The 24,879-nt window shown below is 37.7% G+C and overlaps 1 protein-coding gene across 1 annotated transcript in view; it reads left to right on the top strand.

The window, feature by feature from the left end:
• Nucleotides 1-327: 327 nt before the first annotated feature.
• LOC107585316 (netrin receptor UNC5B-b-like) overlaps nt 328-24,879 on the top strand; it is a 57,324-nt gene continuing 32,772 nt past the window's right edge. Inside the window, exons 1-2 of the mRNA XM_016272289.1 lie at nt 328-443; nt 853-1,013. Coding sequence (XP_016127775.1) covers nt 430-443; nt 853-1,013 — 175 coding nt within the window. The 5' untranslated portion in view covers nt 328-429. The remainder of the gene's footprint in view (nt 444-852; nt 1,014-24,879) is intronic.

The following is a 24,879-nucleotide window of genomic DNA, read 5'->3' as shown; positions in this document are numbered from 1 at the left end:
AGATTAGAATTAAAGACAGTCAATTACATGGTAAAGGCCAAAAGAACGCAGCTCACATACATCAGAAAAATGGCTAGATAAATAACTAAACAATTTTCTTTAATTATATTGTTAAAATATAGACAATTTAAACAACAACAACAACAATATACAATTCTATGTAAAATAACGAAACCATTTTTATTTAGCTATAAGTAAAAAAATATATAACATTAATATTTTTCCTCCAAGTGAATCCCGAATCCGTCTCCGGGCTTTCCGTGTTTCCATTCACATCTCTATTCGCGTCTCTGTTCGCCAGAGCTCAGTGTGGGTCTGAAGGTTGATGATTGGTTGAGGGGAGATGAGAGTCTGGAGGCTCGCGCTTCATACCCGCGTTAGTGTTTACACTCAGTACTCGAGACACAGACGAGCGGCAGCGTCAGGACTATGGCGCTCCACAGATAACAGCGGAGATGTCACAACTATGGCATTATATTTAACGCTCACGGACAACTTTTTCTTCTCGTCTCAACAGGAACAAAGCTGTCAAGTACTTTTGTTTTCTATTCGTTCGCGGAATAATTCAGCAGTTTTCAAACAGTGCCAGAGAAAACGCGTTCGCTGGTTCAGTGGAGTTGTGAGCGAGATGAACTTTACGCAGGTTGTTGGCTATTTTGTGTTTCACTACGGACGGGGACTGCGATGTGCCTGACTGAACATTTTGTGTAACTAATTCGACATATATCGCGTCCTGATTTGGGGAAATAGTGTTTGTTATAAACCACGGTGCGTTCTTTTGTAAGTTTGTGAAGTTTGAGGAGGAACCCGCCTCCACGTTTCCACTAACGTTATTTGAAGTATCCTTCGCAGAGGATTCAGCGAGGTTCAGCCGACTGGAGCGAGAGCACCTGGGGGCATTTGGCAGTTGCGTGACCGGGTGAAGATGCTCTCAGCGTGGATACACCGCGACCATTCTCCCGCCTGCCTGCTCGGTTTAGCTATTCTCTGCGCAACCTTTGCGACCCATGCAGGTACGAGCCATTTTAATAATAACATATTAATATTAATAATGTGCATATTTATAATAAAACCCTTCCTTATATTTTCCGTCTGAAACATACGGGAAAGCAGGTGTGGGTTTTCTAAGCAAGCGCGCTCATACACACCCAAAACACAGACACAAAGTTTAGTGATAATGAGGTCGTCAAGCAGGATTTGTGTTTCTCAACATTTGTCGACTATCAAGTGATGCCTTTTGATTTTTTTTTATATACATAAGCAGATGACTCATTAGTCTTTTAGAATGAAAGCTACTTTACTTTTTCTGGCCTGTTTTTTTATTGCATAGAAGCTGTTACAACCTTGTACGTGAGACAGAAGCATTAATAGCGGAATTATGGAGAAATTTATATAATGTTTTTTGTTGATCCACTTTACTAAATGTCTCCATGCATTATCTCCGAATTATAACAGGTGGCACTCTTCATTTTGAATATTAAACCATGTATAGTGATTAAATCCTATCTATCTATCTATCTATCTATCTATCTATCTATCTATCTATCTATCTATCTATCTATCTATCTATCTATCTATCTATCTAGGCAGTGTAAGAACCAGATGAAGGGATGTGACTGCTGCATGTGCACTCATCTCTCTCTCTCTGCCTTCAGAGAGGAATATTCTGTTGATCTCCTCTCTTTCTGCTTGCCACGATGAGCTTCCAAGCAGCGAATAAAAAGCAGAACCCCCGGTGTTCCTGGTGTAATTAAGGTTTAGCTCAATGCCTTCCTGGCTCCTGAAAGACAGAAAAAAACAAACCTCATAAAAAGGAAACAACATCTGAGGGAAAGCAGAGATAGTGAGTTCTGAATTAAAGTGTGTTGCTTTAAAAGCTCTTCCTTTCTGTTATTTTACTTTTCTGATTGATGTAGTTTAGGGTTACATTAGCACATGCTCTTGATTAAGTGGTGGTAGAAGTTCCTCTGAAGATGTTTTTAAAGCTTAATTTTGTAGAGTAATGAATTTTGTTGAAATTAGCTCAGTTTTGTTTTCGTTTGTCATCACAGTGATGTAGTCTGCAAGTTCATACTGTGTAAGGATTTTTTGTACAGAAGAATTCGGAGGAGACCATGTTGAATTGGCAGCAATGATTATACAGCAAGTTCAAAATTCCTCTGAAAATGATCTGAAAATGAAAGGATAGGTTGATTTACTTCAGATTTGAAAACGGATGTGAACTGCAGTTTAACTGTCCTTTCTCGTAAAGATCTACCAGCAGTCCATTGTAGAAAACATGCCTATTTCAACCTCAGGGATTTAATATAGACAAGATTGGGGCTAGTTGTCACACAGGGAAGTTGTCTTAAAAAAACAAACTATAAGTGTTTTATCTTTTAACTGAGAATGTGAGAACTGTGTTTTGAGGATCTTTATTGGGGCAAGTTGCCACATGTGCTTTAAATGTTATAAATTGTTAATTTATTTTGCAGTATTAAACGGCTTGATATTTTTATAGATTTTTGCTGTTTCATGAATTTATTTGTTTTATAATTCATTTCATGTTAAAAATTTGCTGAACAGCCTGTAATAGACTGTTGTGTCAACTTATCCCAACATACTGTAGTGAGACAACATGCCCTGTTATTGGATGTGTGTTTAGCAAACTCTTTTTTTCCCTCCTGGGCAAGAATTATACAGAAATGGTCTCAAGTCAGAAAAGTCAAGAATTATACAGAAAATAACTAGATAAACCCGCTCTAAGAATTATTCACTGTACTGTTAATAAAAAGTGACAACTTGCCCCGGTCTCTGTACAGTATGTGAGAAACTTTACATGAACGGTCTAGATTTTACAGACAGAAGTACTCCAATCATGTCTCTTGTTGAGACGGCGATGCCAGCACATATTTCATATCATCCATGAAGCATCAGAGTCAAGATGGATAACGATTATCTTCCCTCTCATTCTTTCCATTCCTGTATTCTTCCTCTCCCTCCTGTCTGTCTGTATTGTGGATGCGCTGAGCTCAGATTTCCTGTATGGTACAGCTCTTTCAGTGTTGACATACACATTAATTACCCAGACTGCCAGAAACCCACTTCTGGCTCCTTTGCCCCATCAGCTTTTTTCCTCCCTGTTTGTGTGCACGCGTTTGTGTATGCGTGTGTGTTTGTTTGGCAGAACATCCCTGTATACACGCTTGAGCTGGATAGAGATGGCAGACGTGTGCTGTTGTGTATGTAATGGAGTTGCACTGTCCTGACCTAAACCTTTGAGTCGTATTGTTTGGACAGTTTCAAGAGGATTAAGTTCAGGCCTAGTGGCCAGCACCACTGGTAGAAAAGTGGGGTGTAGGTCAAGCTGATGTACCTAAGGTCAAGATGGGGAAGGGAGGTGTGCTCTTGCTTGCCCATCATGTTCAGAGAGCATAACATGTCGGATCCTCCCAGTCACGGCTGCCGGAATTCTCCGCCGGTAGTCCAGGGCGTGGGGGGATAATTGGTTATCTCTGAGAACAGGTCAATTGTGGTTGAGTTTGCTTACTGTGAATTGTAAGATACACATTGTGAAATTCAGTTATGAATGCAAAATCTACAAAAGGCAAAGAGAAGAAAACTTAGGTTGGAAGAGAACCAGTAAGGCTTGTAATTAGGTCTAGAGGAAAGGAAATGCGAAGGAAGGAATGCATGGATCGGTGAGAGGTCTGGCAGAGATCTGCACCACCAGTCTTGTGGTGTGCATTAGCTTTATGGCCGCTGTGGGAGGCAGAGAGAGGGGTGAGGAGAGGGCACTGGAGGAGATCACTGGTTTTCCACTCACCCTCATACTGTATTATTCATCACTGTAAAGTGGCCTTCTTTAATATTTTAAAGCAGTTTATGGTTGTGTGTGATCTGTTTATGATGCAGTGGATTTCTGAAATGGTGTTGGACATGTCTTCTGTGCAGGCAGGTGTGAGAAGACGGTACAGAAACCTGTTGAGGGTTGTTAGTAGCACTTCATTATCGCCTGACTGAATTACATGCTGATTTGTCCGATTATTTATTTATTATAATTATTTTTTTTAACATTTATATCTGTCGGTATTTCATATATACACTACTTTTCATACTTGTACTATTTTTAGTAATCTTTTATTTTAAATTTATCAGAAGTGAGAGTAAAGGCATTTATAATGTTACAAAACATACTGTTTTCAACAATACTGTATTAAGAAATTATTCTTGAGCACCAAATCATTATAGAATGATTTCTGTAGGATCATGTGACGCTGAAGACTGGAGTAATGCCTACTGGAAATTCAGCATTGCCATCATAGGAATAAATTACATTTTTAAGTTTATATTTATATATTTGAAAAATAGAAAACAAGTTATTTTACATTGTAATAATATTTCACAATATGTTTTTCTTAAATAAATGCATTTATTGTTTATATAAATTTTTCTTTCAAGCTTATTTTAATTATTTAGGCCTAGTCCTATAGAGAGAGTACATTTTGTTGTTTATCTACCTTAGATGAAAATAATTATCAACTTATCTGTGTTGGTCAGAATTTTAATATTAGTACTTCAGTATTTCTTTACTTGAAAAAACTTAAATCTATAACCATCCATTTGATGCATATGTACATAGATCAACAAAGAATAAAAGCCAATGAAAGAAACCATTCCCACTCCCAAAATACTGAAGAACCTGATTTTTCTGTTGATTTTGATGACGCTGAAGACTGGAGTAATGCCTACTGGAAATTCAGCATTGCCATCATAGGAATAAATTACATTTTTAAGTTTATATTTATATATTTGAAAAATAGAAAACAAGTTATTTTACATTGTAATATTATTTCACAATATGTTTTTCTTAAATAAATGCATTTATTGTTTATATAAATTTTTCTTTCAAGCTTATTTGAATTATTTAGGCCTAGTCCTATAGAGAGAGTACATTTTGTTGTTTATCTACCTTAGATGAAAATAATTATCAACTTATCTGTGTTGGTCAGAATTTTAATATTAGTACTTCAGTATTTCTTTACTTGAAAAAACTTAAATCTATAACCATCCATTTGATGCATATGTACATAGATCAACAAAGAATAAAAGCCAATGAAAGAAACCATTCCCACTCCCAAAATACTGAAGAACCTGATTTTTCTGTTGATTTTGTGTTTGTAGTGCACAGAATGACCTTTGCGTTTATGTGGATATGTGTGTGTGAAACATGAAGTGCAGCTGAATTCATCTAGTACATAAGAGTAAAAGGCAGAGATAGAGGAAAAGTCTGAGAAATATATCTTCGAGAGATGCATTGAGATAGATGGAGCCCAGGGATTGCCTTTTTAATAGATTTTATTAAAAAAAGAGAGTGAGAGTGAAAAGTCAAGAGTCAGATGCATTGGCATTCAAGCATCATTAAGTCCCTGGCACAGTCTGAGAGAAGAAGACACCGACGGGGCGAGAGAAGGAGAGAGAGTGAGAGACAGCGACAGAGAGGAGAAGTGATGAGCAGATCGTTGAGTGGAGATGTTTTTATTAAGGTTCTTATCAATGCCTGGAGCGCTCTGTATTAATGGTGGACATTTTGAATGCTTTGCCAATATTGTGCATGTACACCATCATAAATCTGGAACAAACAGGAAAGAGAGTGTGTGGGAGAGGAAGAAATAGGACACTAGGTTAAAAAGATTTATTGCACGGTTGGTTATACTTGATTCTGATTGGTCCATTGTTGCATTCAATGGTCTTGTATTCATGTATATAAGTATAAGGATGATTTAATTATTATAATTTCACTGTTGTTCATGCAGTATAGCATCCTACTGTCATGTCTGCCATATCACTCTGCTGTCACTGTCTTTTAATGCCAGAATAGCATTAAAAGACAGTGCAAAAAAAAAAGACTAAAAATGACTTTGCAAACTTTTAGCTTGTATACGGTGATCAAAAAATATTTGCTGGATGCTAGAAGGCAGCTCAGAAGAAGTTGAAAATATTGCCTATAAAAACATTAAATTAGTGAAAGACCCAAATAGCCGAATAAGAGGATTTAAAATGAAGAATGGAATTTATTTTTTAGATTAGTCCATGTAAAAATTTATCACAGGTTAATAATAATATGCAATTGAAGTTTCTTGTGTTCATCTACAAGATTTCTTTCTACTTTATAATGGACTAGATGCTTTATTGTCATTTAAGTTAATAATTATTTGTATTGTTGTATGTGTGTATTTGTTTATTACTTTGTTTGGTAAGTAGTCTTGCAATTAAGCATTGTATTTCCTTACGAAAATTTACTATGGTTTTATTATAGTAAATAAAAGTGTTGTTGTGTGTTGTTTTTTTTTGGCGGATTGATTTCCACCGTTTTACTACAAATACCATGGCTAAACTATGGCTAAACTACTGACTTGGAGGATACATGAACAAGAGGAACAGATAATCTGTTCAGAGAGTGTTGAGGGGGAACATTGTGTCTAAAGCGATGAGTGCATGATGGGAAAGCAAAGAAAGAGACTTTAATGAAGTCAAAGCGAGGAGTGGATGGTTGAATGAGAATACAAGAGAAGGAGACTCTTCACCTCACCCGGGTTTACGGCAGCTGGGTGGTGGTGGGTTGGAGGGGCGGAGAGTGACAGGGTCTGTAGAATAATGACTCGGTGGGGTGGCTTTGTGCCGGGCTTGAATAGAGAACTGAATGGGGCTCTTTTCTGCCACCGTGTGTGGGGTGTTTGTGGGGTGAAGGGCGAGGGGGAGGAGGAGTCGGCGTGCTCGTAACTCCTTTAGGCAGTGAGAGAGTGACTGATGTTGTATGTTTGTGTTTCCTGTCTCGGCTTTCCATTCATAGTCACACTTCTTATTCAGTCCTCACAAACAATGAGCTGACATGTTTGATTCAGAATACGTAGGGCTTTACTGTACATGTGACCAAGTCTTTTATCTTTTCTTCTTGTTAACGCCAACCTATCGACTCCAAGCTTCACACTTCCCTTCTAGGAAACCCCTGAATATTTCACAATGAGCCAGACCTGCAGCCGAGGCTTATGCCAAGCCAACAGTGTCTTTGGCGGACAGCCTTTCCCCAGGCTGCTGTGTCTGGCAAGGTCCATTGATTGCTGAATACAGTAGCATCCATTCCAAACCCAGCTGCATGATAGACATCTAGGACCGTCAGTCACTCAGTCTGTCAAAGGGTTTGCTTTGAGTTGTGCTGGCTAGAGATATATGGATGTGACTTGTAAAGTTAGTCTTTTTTTTGCTCTCTGAGCTTCTTTTCTAAGTCTGATTGGCAAACCGATGGCTTGCATCAGGATCTTGAAAGAAATATGCGAAAGTTAAAAGAGTTATAAAAATCAGGAGTGAAGAGCATTCAGCTCAGACCCCCTGATGGTGCCGGTGGGGGTTTGGGTAGCATGTCAGATTCCTTTCGGCAGGGGTCTGGAAGCGGTGGTACCAGGGCCACGTGAATAGGTCTCATGTGGTCCACCTGCCTTTGTGCTTCCTGCCTTGAAAGAGAGACTTTCTGAGGCCATGGAGATTTCCCTCATCTTCTTAGCCTTCAAAGGAAGTTCAACCCGGTCCATGCCTGAAGATTAGACCACAGCCAATCTGTGGTTTATGCCCAAGTGAGATGGTATGGTTTTGTTTCTGTACCTCATATAGAGGCAAAAATATAGCGTCTCTTTCCAATATTTTATTGTTTTTGTTGTCAAAGACCTTTCTCTTGTACTTTTTACTAGTTCATTCATCTCCTATCTACTCCTTTTTGCGCACTCCCTTATGTGCTCCCATTCTTTCTGGCTCCTTTATTGTGATGGGGGTTTGAGGCGTTCCCCTTTCGAAAGGCGGTGTGGAGAATCCTATCTCTCTTAGTTTAACGCTTATTAAGACTCCCATCTGCCCTAGGGGCAGAGGAATATGGAGAGGATCTCTAGAGGGGTTTTATTAGGGTTCTGCCGTGGTTTGCATGCTACAGGGGCCCTCTTGGGAGGGATGTGACTTGTCTTAGCCGAGAACACACACATGCTTGCTCACCGGCTGGTTTTCAATGTTGAAGTGCTGGAATGAAACGTCCCCTGTGTGTGTGGCATGCTGGTAAAGGCAGTCTGATGGTGTGTGACCAAAGAGTAATGTCCTCTTGTGGCGTCACTTTAGTTTTCTTTGTGCCAGATGTAGAAGGCCACACACAATGTGCTTTTGTAATAGAGCAAGACTTACTCTGCCTGACCGGGAAATGAGAATGTTTGAGAGTGTATGACACTTAAGAGAAGTATATAAATGTTAATAAATATATTCAAATTAGAGGTCTTCAAGTTGAGGTTCACAGTGAAAGCAATGCAGTAAATGTTTTATGCACTGGAGCTGTTGCATAGTGTTTGACCTTTACACATGAACCCAGTGAAAGACACTCTTTACTCATCAAAAGCAGGCCATGTCTAGTCCAGGAGGCCCGGTTCCACAGTCAACGCCCTTTGGATGAGTGTTGTGGATTTTGGCTGCACCCTGACTGCTAGGCTTGTTCTGGAAATGGCAAAATAGTGATGCTTAATCCCTATGGAGTATGTGTTGTTGCCGCTTCCACACCCTCTGGCACGACTCCCAGAATCTGGTGCTGCATTCCTATCGACAAGGTTCTGGTTCTGGAGCCGGTACCCAATCTGGAGCCGTTTAATGTGTTTCAATTGCAGAAAAGGGTGAATTTGAATAAATTGGTTCTGTGATGCCCTTTAAACCTGCATTTAGAGGTGGGGTACTTTCAGTTACAGTTAAAGTTTTACTTTAAAAAAAATAAAACAAACTTCCAAGACTGATGTAAAGCTAAAATTGACCACTCCTGCAAACTGTTTACACTAGAAACGCCTGATGCAGAGATGCGACACAAGTTTATTTTACTGACATCATGTAAATGTTACATTGAAATAAGGCTCCAGACACTTTTTGATGATCGGTCTGTTCTGATCAGATTCTGATTGCATAAAGACACTGAACTAAAATATGTTGTAGGACTGGGTAAAAATATAAATTATTATAAATTTTTTCTTCAAATAATCAGTCTTCATTTGAATAGTCCCAGTATCGATTTTGAGGTCTGTATTGAATGTGATGCAATAAAATATGGTATATCGGCAAGATAACGGCAAAAACATCTTTGGTGAGTTGTTCTCATGGACTGCAGTCAAAAACAAACAAAACTGAATCAGTTCTTTTTAGTGAATCAAAAACATACATCACAACCACCATAGCCTGATTCCTGAAGTGAATGACTCTTACAATACGTTTATTTTAATTAATAGTTTAAAAAAAAGACAAATTACTGGTTTGAATGAGTCTGAAACACTATATAAAAATATGAAAATTAGCAAAACATCATAAGCATAAGAGTATTATAACTGAAGTATATCCAAATTACTTTAGATATTCAAATAGGTTCTCAAATCTTGTAAAACTTGTAAACAGAGTCAACGATGTGCCTTGTTTATTTGTAAGAGTTATTTGAGTAGCATAGCAAGTTCAGACACAAGAAGTGCAAGAGGTAGCAGAACTTGACAGGTTGTTGGTGATGGGATGAGTGAGAGAGCAAAAATTGGAGAGTGAAGTGAAGCATAGGGGATCTTAAACTACTAACTGGGGTTCACAGCAAGGCCATGTTCACAAAGCCTGTCAATCAGGTGTGTTTTCACATACCTCACTTGTGCAAAGCTTCGCTCTGTGTCTTTTGACACTTTACCTTAATCAAGATTGGCATCTTCACACTTATTGCTGGCGTAATGTTTGGATTTTCTGTGTTTACATTTATTTTTACTTATGCCCCCTCTTCTATTCCTCAAGCCTCTTAACCCACTGATGGACAGATGGACGGCACAGCCGACCTCACTCTCACCTTTCTGCTCGCTCAGCTCCAGTCCACCTCTCTGCTCTGATTAGCAGGTGAGCTGAGCATGGTGCAGCTACTTGCAGACCATAATGCTTTACGGGGACATCTCCTAAAAGCTGTCACGACCAACACTTCCCAAACCCCTCTTTCCCACTTTCCCTCCTGCTCATCCATCCATTCACAGTGAGCACTGTCCTTATGTCTGTAAATCACAGCAATGGGGTTGGCTAGCTCCCTATCACAGTGTGGCTCATGTTTACGAGGATTAAGGAAACAGATGGACGGTCATGCTGACTGGTGTGGCTTCATTAACTCTCTGCGCGACCGGTCTAAACTCTGCCTCGCCTGCATGTCTCACTCTGGAGCGCTCCGTACAGAGCCCAGCCAGACCTGAGGTCTGTGAATGGGGAGGGGGAGCAGGATTGCACTCATGAAGGCTGTGAAGATGTTTATTGATCTGAAAGATGAGACGTGGGCACTGGGCAGGGTGTTTCTCTTTGATTGATTAATGTTGAAGTGAAGCAGTGGGGCTTTCTTTAAAGAATGATTTCTGGCAGCATGTCATTATTTGACCAGACAGTTGTCAAGACCTATAGTCTTTCATTCTGATTGTTGTGCATGCATGATATATCAGAACAACAACGTTATAGAATGATATTAGATATTGGTTATTATTACATATTTAATTGTTTATGCTATTTTTTTCTATTTTTACATTTAAACAACCTTTGCCGTTGTCTTATGCTCACTTAAAGGTTACCTTTTAAAACACTAATTTAGTTACACAGCTTAGTGTAATCTTTAGCAAATCTGAAAATTAATGTCAGTATTTGATATTGCACTTATTGTACTTATTGTAGCATTTAAAACCATTGATTTAAGTATTTCAATGATGAAACATAATTGATCTCTAATAAGTAGGGATGCTCTGCATATGCATAATAAAATTCCGGTCGAAATAATCAGATAATTCTGCCAATAAACTGATCCTTATTTTCATGTCATGGCAGAAAACTGATAAATGGCTAATGTTAAAAGTGAATGAGCATGAATAATTAAATATTCAGTAGCTAGCAAAAATGACATTGACTGTTTTGAAAAGATGAATTTTGTTTCTTGCACTGAAGATGACCCAATAAGTTTGTCTTTTGCTGCAGAATGAGAGACGGCTGAAATCAGTTGCACTTCATAAGATTCTCATTCTTTATATAGCACCAAAATCAGTCAGTCTCAACACGTCTATCTGAGCCATCTCTACTGTAAGCCATGTACAGTGCAGTTGAGCCCCAAAGCCTAACCCTTTGTGCCAGCACACAAGGTTAACCGAAACCTCCAACCCTTTTCCTTTGTCTGAAGTGTAGCATTTTAACATTAAACGACCGACCCTTGAATCTGAATAGCTGACTTGAGCCGGGACAGACAGACAACCAGCAGCCCATGGGATAGAGAGGTTTAACAGAAGATGCTTTTGGAAGGACAGACTCACAGATGTAAGAGCTGTACCCTACAGTATGTCACTCAGGGGTAGACAGGTAGTGGTGAAAGTAACAAACTGGCATGAAAGACTAACTTCTGTTCTGGGGTCAGAGAATACTTTTGGTGGAGGTCTTTATGTTGCCATCTGTCCATAACAGGGATTTAGGAACAAAAAATGCTCTATAGGGATCTTTAAGGGTCAACTTATTCCCATATTTTACTCTTTGTAAACTTATTCCCATTCACAGATTTTATTTTATTTTATTTTATTCACTGGTATTTATTAATCAGTTAATTAATCTATATTTTTATTATATTTGTATTCATTTTATGTAGTTATTCACTTTTTATTTATTATGTTTTACATATTTTACATATTGTTTTATTTACTATTTTTTATTTTATTGATTATTTTATGTTTCTGAATTAATTTACCTATTAATTTGTTCACTATTACTTATTCTTTTATTCACTACTTTTCCCACTTTTTTAATTTATATATTATTTTTGTGAGATCGCTGTAATACCTTCTTCTAATCCCTCATAATCTCTTCCAAATACACTGTTGGTCCCTTGGTTTTATTTCTAGAATAAATTGAAAGTGAAATGGTGGAGAAAAGAAGGCATGTGAAGTCTATCTCGCAGTAATTTGCTGCTTACATCTTCATGATTCAGGCTGTCAGTAGCAAATAACGATTATGTTGCTGTGTACACACTCTCGTTATTAAGTGCAAGAAAGCTTTTGCTTCATTGATTTAAATTTCCAAGTGTGACTGACAGGAAAAAGCAAGTCTTTGTTAGTTGATGTGTCCACCCACGTCTCATATGCTTGCTTACAGCTGTGTTTAAGCACGTATTTGTTTGTGAGCATGTTTACATTGAGTGACAGTTATAGGGTGGCGTGGATATTTTATTGATTATTTTATGTTTCTGAATTAATTTACCTATTAATTTGTTCACTATTACTTATTCTTTTATTCACTACTTTTCCCACTTTTTTAATTTATATATTATTTTTGTGAGATCGCTGTAATACCTTTTTCTAATCCCTCATAATCTCTTCCAAATACACTGTTGGTCCCTTGGTTTTATTTCTAGAATAAATTGAAAGTGAAATGGTGGAGAAAAGAAGGCATGTGAAGTCTATCTCGCAGTAATTTGCTGCTTACATCTTCATGATTCAGGCTGTCAGTAGCAAATAACGATTATGTTGCTGTGTACACACTCTCGTTATTAAGTGCAAGAAAGCTTTTGCTTCATTGATTTAAATTTCCAAGTGTGACTGACAGGAAAAAGCAAGTCTTTGTTAGTTGATGTGTCCACCCACGTCTCATATGCTTGCTTACAGCTGTGTTTAAGCACGTATTTGTTTGTGAGCATGTTTACATTGAGTGACAGTTATAGGGTGGCGTGGAGTGTGTAAATCAGTCCTAAATGAGCCCTGGACACTTTAGCGCCACAATTTACAGACCTGTCCTGAAGGCACAGACACATTGGAAATAATGACCCTCAATCGACTAGAGACAGTCGGAGAGAAAGAGAGAGAAAAACGGTGGGAACAAGGATAAACTGGATATATCGAAACAAACCCGCCCGTTCTCTTTTCCTCTTCCCTCAATGAGAGGGCCAATTACATGACTATGTCTTACCTGTCTTTCATCTTTGTGAGGGGAGAAGTGTTGAAATGACGGTCCTCCCGCATATAATTACAAAGAGACGTCCTGGATAAGGGTGTCTGTCGCACCCCATGACAGAGATACAGCCTTAAATACCTCTGAGGACATAAAAAGAGTCGTCTGACTCGTTTGATCAATTTGAACCTTGAGGCTTCTTCTGTTTCTTAAAGAGTCTGTGCATGATACCATTTTCACTCATTGAGCCCAAGTTCATCAAATATACAATGGCAGTATTGTTTTATAGCTTAGTATTAATGTAATTTGTGTGTGAGATGTTCTTAGTAGATTTTCAGGTTTCATATGTAACTAAATGATACTGTAATTTTCATTACACAAAGCTTCCTTCCCAAAAAGACAATCTACTGAAACCAAGCTGCAAAACACCTTTTTTTCAATTCCTTGGATTTCTGACTTCACTGCATGAAACATTAGAATATAACCTTATTTAAATGTCAGTGATGCCTTTTGAGTGTGGTCTGAAACCTGGCCCACCCAGTCACAGTGAGGTAATAAAAAGTATGACCGATACTGTTATTCTTTAAAAAAATTCCCGTATTGTGTTTCCTAAAGTGTTTGGTAATTATAAGCTTGAGATATGAAACTAACATTTAACTTCGGAGAAGTTACATTGTGCAGTAAAATTACCACCACGGGGACTGTGAAACTAAATATTCTTGTCTATTATATATGTATAAACTGAGCTGAGGGCTTCAGATTGGCTGTTCTTCCAAGGGAGGAAGTATAAAATAAATTAAATTTCATTTGAAATGTACAATTTTGTTTCAAAAGAAATAATGTTGTATCTTTGTGTAGCTTATGTAAGGTAAATTGATCATATTCTCCAGACTAACTAGCCTATAAATTTGGTGATTTCACTGAGCATAATAATGTCAGACCGCAGTCTGCTGTAAGATTTAAGAGGCATTGATGTCATGCATGGTCGAATGGCATTTCACCACAACTCATCCAAAGGTCAGAAAGCAAAGGCTTCAGCAAAAGACAGATTTTGAACAAAAGACAGATTATTATATGAAACACAGGACCGTGTTGATTGATGTTGCAGCTATAGCAGATAAAACATTATCAGAGACATAAAAATGCCATGGAGGGGGGGGGGGGATGTTTCTCTTACTTTTAGTCATTTCTATGTCCTTCCTGCTCCACTTTTTTGGTAATAGTGATTTTTAAACAACCATACCTTAAAGAGACTTTCCCCATAATTGTCTTTTATTCACCCTTGTGTTGTTCCAAACCTGTGGAATACAAAAGAAGATATTTTGAAGACTGTTTCAACTGTTTTAGTCCATTCAGTGAAAGTCAGTGGTGTTCAGTGTTGTTTTGAACCCCACTGACTTTCATTGTATGGACACTGAGACATTATTCAAAACTTATTTTTTAATGTTCTACAGAAGAAAGAAAGTCATACAGGTTTGGAACGAGATGAGGGTGAGTAGCTGACAGAAGTTTCATTTTTGGATGTTTAATTTTCAATCTCTCACTTACTCCTCATTAAGCTCCAGGTTTTCTGTGACTCGCTAGATCACAGCCCTGGATTTTCAGTCCTGGCTTTCAGATTTGCTTTGAGGCTTTTGAGAGATGGATGGTCAAAGGGAATGGAGGGTGGGATCTAGGAGGGGCTCACAGAAGAGAGAGAGAGAGAGAGAGGGATGGCATGGGGATTAGCATGGTTTTGATGAAATGGTGTTGTCCATCTCGGAAGACCTACACAGACTTATTATCAAATGATGTCCGCAGGAGGGAGTTCAACCCCCCACCTAAGCTTTTTTTTTTTTTCATGCTCACTTTTTTCCCCGTTTATTCACAAGATTACGGACCCCTAATCTCTTTTAACCATAATTCAGATTAGATTCTGTATTATTTTTAGGGCCGGGCCTGTACCCAACTCAGGGTCTTACCGACTATGTTACTCTTAATAGAAAATTGATTAAAATGCTTGACCACTGTCCCGAATTCCAAAAACAAGACATCAGTGTGATGATATAAACAGTAAATCAACTTAGAGCACATGTATTCATCCCTTCACTGTCAATGACACACCACAATTGATTTCTTCATTGGCATGTTTGTGCTTTTGTTCGTGTGAACATTCAAGCATGCCCACGGGGAGAGCGAAGAGACTGATATTGAGCGGGAACAAGCCAGCGTTGAGAAGATTACTTGATGATGAGCTCTGTCATTGTGTCATACATATTCCCCCTTCAGCATATTTTCTCTGTTGATTATTACTGCATACATGGCCTGAACTGCACTCTTTGTGTGTGTGTGTTGATTCTGGGCACAAAACACACTAGGGATTACATAGCCTCTGACAGCATGCTGTTTACTGACTACTTGATGCATATTGTGCACAAAATTGGTGACAGAGGTCAAGTCGAGTTCAAGAGGTGTTTTTTTTTTTTTTACTCTTTGGGTTATATACAGATTGGCTAATTTGAGGAAGAACCAATCACTGGATTAGTCATTAGAGTTTTAAGGCATGTTAACTACAAGTTAACTACAGTACATATCCATTAACAAACCCGTATATTCTGTGAAATTGTGTCTATGAAATTATGAGAATTTTTTTATTTTGGACTGAAGAAATTCTGATCACAAAGTTACACCCATTTTCTGCTTTTTTTGTGTTGTGTTTTGCATTTGGTCTAAATGAGTCTAAACATATTTTAAAATGAATCTAATATAGTTTTGTTATTAACTAGTTAAAAAGATTTTTTTTTAATAATTTTTTTAGGATTCTATATAAAATGACATGAAATCAAAGACATCAACCCCTTCAAAAGTTTATGGTCAGTAAGAGTTTTTTAAAAATATGCTCACCAAAATTTGATAAAAAAATGCAGTAATATTGTGAAATATTATTACCATTTAAAATAAAGGTTTTACAATTTAATATATTTCAAATTGTAATTAATTCCTGTGATGGCAAAGCTGAATTTTCATTTGCCATTACTCTAGTCTTCAGTGTCACATGATCCTTCAGAAGTCATTCTAATATGTTGCTCAAAAATAAATTAATAAGAAATAAATGATCAATGCTGAAAACTGTTGTCTTTCCTAATATTTTTTGTGAAAAATATGGTTCTTTCTTCAGAATGAATAAAGTTAAAATCTTGTGTAACATTATGAATGTTTTTACATTTGTGATGAATTTAATGAATCCACACCGAATAGAAGTATTAATTTCTTTAAAAAATTGAATTAATATTGTAATGATAGTTATAAGGCTGCACGATTATGACAAAAATCATAATTGTCGATTATTCCCTTGAAATTGTAATTGCGATTATTAATTACGATTATCACAATTTACATTGAATGATGTTTATACCATTGTTTGATGCAACTGCATGCCGTATTTTTATATGAAAATTAACAAGCTGAAAACACTCTAACTGAAAAACCTTTAGTGCTTTTCTATAGTAAGCATCAATTAAGCCTTAAGCATTAAGCCTCAAATGTCAAATATACATTGGATTGGTTTCTTCTTTAAATTTAAAAAAAAGAAAAAATATGAATGGTATTATAATGTTAAACTAAAACTAAAAGAATGGAAAAACCCTTAAGATAACATGTAGAAAGAAAAAAAACATATCTTAAGCGTGCAGAATAACATAAGTGGACTTTGAACGATTAATTGCCGCTTTGAACGATTACGTAATTGTGGCATCCATAATTGTAATTGCGATTAGAAATTTTATTAATTGTGCAGCCCTAGATAGTTATGTGTACCTTATGCAAGAAAATATTTTTGGTGAGTACAGTATTTTATTCAGTGTTTAGTAATCTATATATATAAAAAAAAGTAATGGAAATGTTTTGGTCAAAAGGTGTGCTTGGAGCTGCAATGAGAACCAGACTTTCTGCAAGCTAAAAAAATCTGAAATAAATAAGAATTGTGTCACTTATTCAGTGAATGTTTAGTATTGTGTCATTCAGCTGTACCTGGTAGAGGTCTACACAGGTCCAAAAATACCCGAACCCGAAGAGACTCGTAAATGTGCTACACTGAACTGACTCGGACCCGTCTATTATTTTGAAAGTTGGACCAGGGCGCACGCAGAACCAAGAAATGTCAAAAATGTACTACCCGGAACCGACACGGACCGTCAATTATTTGAATGATGGATCCGAACCCGGCCCGGAAGACACAGACCCGACTGGACCCGATCGGCACATATTCCACAGCAAATTGCTATTAACAAGTCGATAAACAAGTTGCGAAAATTAAACTTTTTGTTTTACCTAATGTATATTTTATTCAGTGTTTAGTAATCTATATAAAAAAAAAAGTAATGGAAATGTTTTGGTCAAAAGGTGTGCTTGGAGCTGCAATGAGAACCAGACTTTCTGCAAGCTAAAAAAATCTGAAATAAATAAGAATTGTGTCACGTATTCAGTGAATGTTTAGTATTGTGTCATTCAGCTGTACCTGGTAGAGGTCTACACAGGTCCAAAAATACCCGAACCCGAAGAGACTCGTAAATGTGCTACACTGAACTGACTCGGACCCGTCTATTATTTTGAAAGTTGGACCAGGGCGCACGCAGAACCAAGAAATGTCAAAAATGTACTACCCGGAACCGACACGGACCGTCAATTATTTGAATGATGGATCCGAACCCGGCCCGGAAGACACAGACCCGACTGGACCCGATCGGCACATATTCCACAGCAAATTGCTATTAACAAGTCGATAAACAAGTTGCGAAAATTAAACTTTTTGTTTTACCTAATGTAAGAAGCCTTCTCCCTTGTACCTGACTGTGATGCACACAATCCTCCTTGCCAAGAAAGTTCCATCCGTGTTATTCCTCTCTTGCCAATTGAAATGCATAATCCACTCATTATTCCAGTTTAAAAATTCCACTTGCTGTCACGGTGACGGATGACAAATGCGACTTTGCAGTTTTGCATTTTTTGTATCTCGAGTCAACTTGCATAATAATTGAGACTGTTTGCCCATTTGGTTCCACCTTATTTCAAATTACCGACACACACTTTTCTCATCCTAATTTTACAAGTTGAAAGTTACAAAACAACACACGCACAGCGCTGACTGACTCTGATAACGGCCGGGTGTTCTCCGAGTCCGATCGACTCGGGTACACACGATGTTAAACAGACCCGGGACCCGAAGTAATAGATTGGGACCCGACCCGGACCCGGCTGACCATTTAAAATATAGCCCCGATCCCCTACGGATCCCGGGTCGGGTCTCGGGTCCTCCATGTAGACCTCTAGTACCTGGGCACCTGGGCTGTTAATCTCGAGTCAACTTGCATAATAATTGAGACTGTTTGCCCATTTGGATTATAATGACGTTTGCTCGTCCAGTGCCATGGCTGCTGACGTTAGCTTTACTTATTTGCTATCATCTCTGTGCTCTCTGAGCCGAGTCTGAGCAAAAATTTTAGATATAACAACAAGACGGTTCATTCATAATATTATTTAAAAAATAGTCAATCATTGACACATCACTCATGAAGATATCCATTATCACCGTGCGTGTGCATTAACTCCACCCACCCTGCTTCTGATGACGTCGCTCGTGTTTTTTTTTTTTCCCCCTTATTTCAAATTACAGCCTAACACTCGGCACATATTCCACAGCAAATTGCTATTAACAAGTCGATAAACAAGTTGCGAAAATTAAACTTTTTGTTTTACCTAATGTAAGAAGCCTTCTCCCTTGTACCTGACTGTGATGCACACAATCCTCCTTGCCAAGAAAGTTCCATCCGTGTTATTCCTCTCTTGCCAATTGAAATGCGTAATCCACTCATTATTCCAGTTTAAAAATTCCACTTGCTGTCACGGTGACGGATGACAAATGCGACTTTGCAGTTTTGCATTTTTTGTATCTCGAGTCAACTTGCATAATAATTGAGACTGTTTGCCCATTTGGTTCCACCTTATTTCAAATTACCGACACACACTTTTCTCATCCTAATTTTACAAGTTGAAAGTTACAAAACAACACACGCACAGCGCTGACTGACTCTGATAACGGCCGGGTGTTCTCCGAGTCCGATCGACTCGGGTACACACGATGTTAAACAGACCCGGGACCCGAAGTAATAGATTGGGACCCGACCCGGACCCGGCTGACCATTTAAAATATAGCCCCGATCCCCTACGGATCCCGGGTCGGGTCTCGGGTCCTCCATGTAGACCTCTAGTACCTGGGCACCTGGGCTGTTATGTAATTGGAGAGGCTCATCTTTATATAGACACTACTTTCTCTAACATGCAGTCCCCTGAAAGATGGGCTTTGCTCTTAGCATCCTCTTGTTGCTTCACTGCTTGTTTAACCCCCCCCCGTTTCAGATGAATTATGAAGCAAGAAGAGGAAGCAGAGAGCTGCAGCGAGTGAGCGTTGAGGTGTTCAGCCCCAGGCAGAGATAGATACACAGAGAGAAGGAGACTTTTTATTCTCCTTTAGCTTACTAATGCATCTATTCCCACTGGACCACATAATATGCACCTAAGCTAAACAAATGAAAGCATGCACCAAACTGCATATTAGAAAAGGTTTTATAGCTCATATGAGGGAGAAAGAGGGGGTTGCTGTGTATTTACACTAGCTTCCTCTCAGCCGGGGCCCAGCTCGGGCTGCAGTGTACATTTCATTATTCTTCCCTCCTCCAGGGAACGCCGGAGAGGATTTGGTGGGCTAGGCTAAACAGATCACAATTAGATAATGAGCTGGAAGATTTTTAGGGTGTTGGCAGGTAATTCGTCACCACTTCTTTTAATGTCACCTTCCCAACTTGAGTGTATCGGTGATGTTATCCAATTTACATGCACTTCTTCTCTGTGTTTTCATCGTATTTGTCTCACGTTTAGTTCAGTTTGCTGATAGCAGTCTCGATGCCTGCCTGTTTATCATTCCCTTGCCCTCTCTCTTTTTATCTCACGTGATGTTTTTGAATTGCATTTCATGGTACAGTGAGATTAGAGACTCGAGACGGCCTCGCTCATTTCAAACTTCTGGGATGGATTTTTAAGTATGCATGAGTCACAGTGGATGCAAACTCTCTTGAACTAGTTAGATTGTACACTAGGGAGAAATATTATTTGTTTTTACTGTACAACATTATTAAATATATAGCACTTATGTGAGGTGATGAATTGCTCCATATCTGTAAGTGACTCATGGTTGCCTTGTTGTGGTAATAAAGTTTCTAGGCTAAAATATAACCACTTAAACTATGTCCAAATACACAGGTGGGATATTATTTGAGTACTTCATAGACTTTTAAAGAACTTCATTACATTAAAAGCTGACTGGTGTACTCCACGCCACATTAAGTGGTCAAGCATATTTATGTGCGGTGATAAAAATGAAAAGATTTTAGTGCTATTTATACTTTTAATTCACCAGTAATGCACTGAACTGTGGTTTTTGTAATAGCCCCTAGACATTTATTTTTGTTAATTTGGTTTAGATTGTTTATTTCCCTGAAGATATCATACTTCCTATTTGTTACAAATCTTTTATTATTATTATTTTTATTTTTTTTAATGCTTAAACTTTTGTTACTAAATCTGCTATTAAAATACCTCATTAAATACCTCCATTCATAGGCTTTGCACATTGCAAGTTAAATGTGTTTTCTTTGTGCAGATTTGGTGGCTAAGTGGTGAGGTTCTTTTATAGGTTTGATCCCAGGATGAGGTGACCTGTGAACTGGCAATTATTGAGAGAACACGATTAACATTTTGCCCTTTGAGCAGGACACTTAACCTCAGGTTGCTCCAGGGAAACTGTCGCGTCTGCTGAGTATCTATTCAGCTAAAGTTAAATACCCTGAAGTATAAAGTCAAAAGACCTACTATTTTGTTGAAAATATAGTACTTTGTTCAGCTTCTTATTCATCCATTTAAGAAATTCATTTTCAAGTGCTGGTTATTAATCTCAAGGCCATTATTGAATCTTAAAATGCTTGCTATTGTATTTTTCCTTGTTCCTTTAATGTATTATGATAAGGGATTGTGGCAGTTGTGGCAAATGATCCTGTTAGTGCAGTCTCAGTGAATAATTGTTAAACTTTTGTGTTGCTACTTGTACTTGTTTTACTACTTGGACAAACTCCATTCCATTAAGTCTGTTTAAAAGTTTGCAGTCGGTAGGATTTTTTTCATGCTTTTGAAAAAAGTCTTGTGTGCTCACCAAGGCTGCCTTTATTTGGTCAAAAATACAGTGAAATTGTGAAATATTATTACAAATTAAAGTAATTGTTTTCTAATTTAATATATTTTAAAATGCAATTTGTTCCTGTGATGGCAAAACTGCATTTTCAGCAGCCAGTCAGTCTTCAGTGTCACATGATCCTTCAGAAATTATTCTAATACGCTGATTTGCTGCTCAAGAAACTTTTCTTATTATCATCAGTGTTGAAACCCATTGTGTGGAAACTGTCATGCTAGGGCTGGGCGATATGGCAAAAAAACGTTTCAGAACGTTTGACCGATTCTCGATTTTAACTAGTCAACTTGAAAATGTAACTGCAACATGATTCAAGTAAATTTTTCTTTATTAACCTTCTAGTTAAAAAAAAATGTATTCCAAGTGCACCACACATGTTGTCAACATGATGTAAATGTTAAACAAATCATAAATAAAATATATTTTCAAAAAAGATGCATGAACTACAATTACATCTTGTGCAAAATTGTCTTATACATATTATATGTTCAGAAATAATACAAGGAAAATGCTATAAAAAAATCTCAAAAGTCAAGGTAATTCAAATTCAAAACGACTGAAGGTTTAACACCAGTAGACTATTATTAACTATAAATGATCTGTAAAAACAATGAACAGCTGCTTTCAGCCTGATGTCACCATGATGCAAATATGAAATATCATACATACAGTTGTAGTTCTTTACAGGTTTTTATGAGATTACACTGCATTTTCATAGTTTTTTCTATGTAAACATGGACGCGTTTGACTGTTGCGCTCGCATCTCTTGTAGCGTCTCATGCATGAAACGGCATTCTAATAATGCAGCGCTCAAGTTAAAAGAAGTTCAACTCCTATCTTCATGCATTTTTTCCTATTCCACTGCCCGCGTCGCATCTTTGTCAGCACAAAAGTGCATTCTGTGTGAATGGCACCTAGCAATATATTCTACTTATGGTCCTTCACAGAGCAGTTAATCACGTGCACCGACATGCGGTTCGATCATTCTTTTCTCTTTACTGTTAACATTGGCATATCGTCAAAGTGTCTAATTTTAACATTTGGTAATATTTCTATTGAAAATCGTGATTCTTCGATTTATAAAAAATACAATCGTGGCAAACCATTCAATTCAAATTAATCGATAAAATCGGAAAAATCGCCCAGCCCTATGTCATGCTCTTTTTCATGACCCTTTAATGAATAGTAGAAGGTTCAAATGAACAGCATTTATTTGAAAGTCCTTTTGATCAATTTACTTCATCTTTGAGTAAAATTATTTTATTGAAAGAAAAAAATAAATTACTCTCCCCAAACTTTAATGGTAGTGTAAAAGATAGAACTATACCTGAAACTTTTATAGGGGCAGGCATAATTGCTCTGACCCCACCTCATTTACCCCCATCCATTCATTTGTATCTACATTGTAAAGCTCTGATTGCCCCTTCTTACCTCAATAACCTTTCACGTCTTTTTTGAGTTGTCCTACGGGAAACCCATTGTGTGGAAACTGTCATGCTAGGGCTGGGCGATATGGCAAAAAAACGTTTCAGAACGTTTGACCGATTCTCGATTTTAACTAGTCAACTTGAAAATGTAACTGCAACATGATTCAAGTAAATTTTTCTTTATTAACCTTCTAGTTAAAAAAAAATGTATTCCAAGTGCACCACACATGTTGTCAACATGATGTAAATGTTAAACAAATCATAAATAAAATATATTTTCAAAAAAGATGCATGAACTACAATTACATCTTGTGCAAAATTGTCTTATACATATTATATGTTCAGAAATAATACAAGGAAAATGCTATAAAAAAATCTCAAAAGTCAAGGTAATTCAAATTCAAAACGACTGAAGGTTTAACACCAGTAGACTATTATTAACTATAAATGATCTGTAAAAACAATGAACAGCTGCTTTCAGCCTGATGTCACCATGATGCAAATATGAAATATCATACATACAGTTGTAGTTCTTTACAGGTTTTTATGAGATTACACTGCATTTTCATAGTTTTTTCTATGTAAACATGGACGCGTTTGACTGTTGCGCTCGCATCTCTTGTAGCGTCTCATGCATGAAACGGCATTCTAATAATGCAGCGCTCAAGTTAAAAGAAGTTCAACTCCTATCTTCATGCATTTTTTCCTATTCCACTGCCCGCGTCGCATCTTTGTCAGCACAAAAGTGCATTCTGTGTGAATGGCACCTAGCAATATATTCTACTTATGGTCCTTCACAGAGCAGTTAATCACGTGCACCGACATGCGGTTCGATCATTCTTTTCTCTTTACTGTTAACATTGGCATATCGTCAAAGTGTCTAATTTTAACATTTGGTAATATTTCTATTGAAAATCGTGATTCTTCGATTTATAAAAAATACAATCGTGGCAAACCATTCAATTCAAATTAATCGATAAAATCGGAAAAATCGCCCAGCCCTATGTCATGCTCTTTTTCATGACCCTTTAATGAATAGTAGAAGGTTCAAATGAACAGCATTTATTTGAAAGTCCTTTTGATCAATTTACTTCATCTTTGAGTAAAATTATTTTATTGAAAGAAAAAAATAAATTACTCTCCCCAAACTTTAATGGTAGTGTAAAAGATAGAACTATACCTGAAACTTTTATAGGGGCAGGCATAATTGCTCTGACCCCACCTCATTTACCCCCATCCATTCATTTGTATCTACATTGTAAAGCTCTGATTGCCCCTTCTTACCTCAATAACCTTTCACGTCTTTTTTGAGTTGTCCTACGGCCAAAGGCCCACTCAGGCCTGTTGTCAGTTGTTGTCCTGGGTATTGTTTCAAATGGCTAAGTGCGAAGAGTCCACTAATATAAGACCCCTGAGATGTGTAACATTCATATGGCAGGCTTTTCTCTCAATAGCAGACAAGCGCTTTCAAAAAATACATGCTCATTCTACTGAAATAGCAGGTTCATTGGCCCTAAAAGGTTTGAGAGCGTCCCAAAGGGACACTTGGATATTATACTGGTTTGAGTGCGTGGGTGTGTGTGTGCGTGCATGGAAATTATTGTGGACTCATATTGCTTTTCTATTCTCTGGTGCGTGCGAATTCTGAGGTTTATTACAACGCGTGCACATGTTTGTGAGAGTGTCGATGTATAGTAGAGACTGTTATTTCACCTGCAGAATGTTTTTCTAAAGCATTTACCGGGAAAAATGTTTTTGGCTTGCATGTGATTTAGCTATGATTTCACAAAGCGATTATAAGCTCTCGTGGAAAGATAATCTATTATGATTGACTGCAATAATCTGGGCTTTCAGGAGGGTGAAGGTCTAAGGGGGGCCAGTATGGGCGGCATTGTTTATTCCTATACTCCTGTAGACCACCCGTACCATGACATCATCCGTTAGAGCCCCCATATGTTACCTTTGCTCATGTTAATGACATCCGTAAATGGATTTACCCACTCTCTCAGATTTTGGCTTTAGTAATGGTCACTGTTGCCGTGGAATCAGCACGGATTTGTCTGTAATGACAAACTCGTAGATAAAGTGATTTTTTTTAAAGCACCTCATGCCATTTGTCTCTGTCCTCTCGTCTAAGCTGGCTGGCTCACTCTAATTGTGTTTGGCTTTTGTATTTAAAGGGATAGTTCACCCAAAAATTTCATTTACTCC

Source organism: Sinocyclocheilus grahami, unplaced genomic scaffold (assembly GCF_001515645.1).
Source record: "Sinocyclocheilus grahami isolate Dianchi unplaced genomic scaffold, SAMN03320097.WGS_v1.1 scaffold69.1, whole genome shotgun sequence".
Lineage (NCBI taxonomy): Eukaryota > Metazoa > Chordata > Actinopteri > Cypriniformes > Cyprinidae > Sinocyclocheilus > Sinocyclocheilus grahami.
The sequence above is the reverse complement of the archived record's forward strand: the minus strand, read 5'-3'. Positions and strand labels throughout refer to the sequence as shown.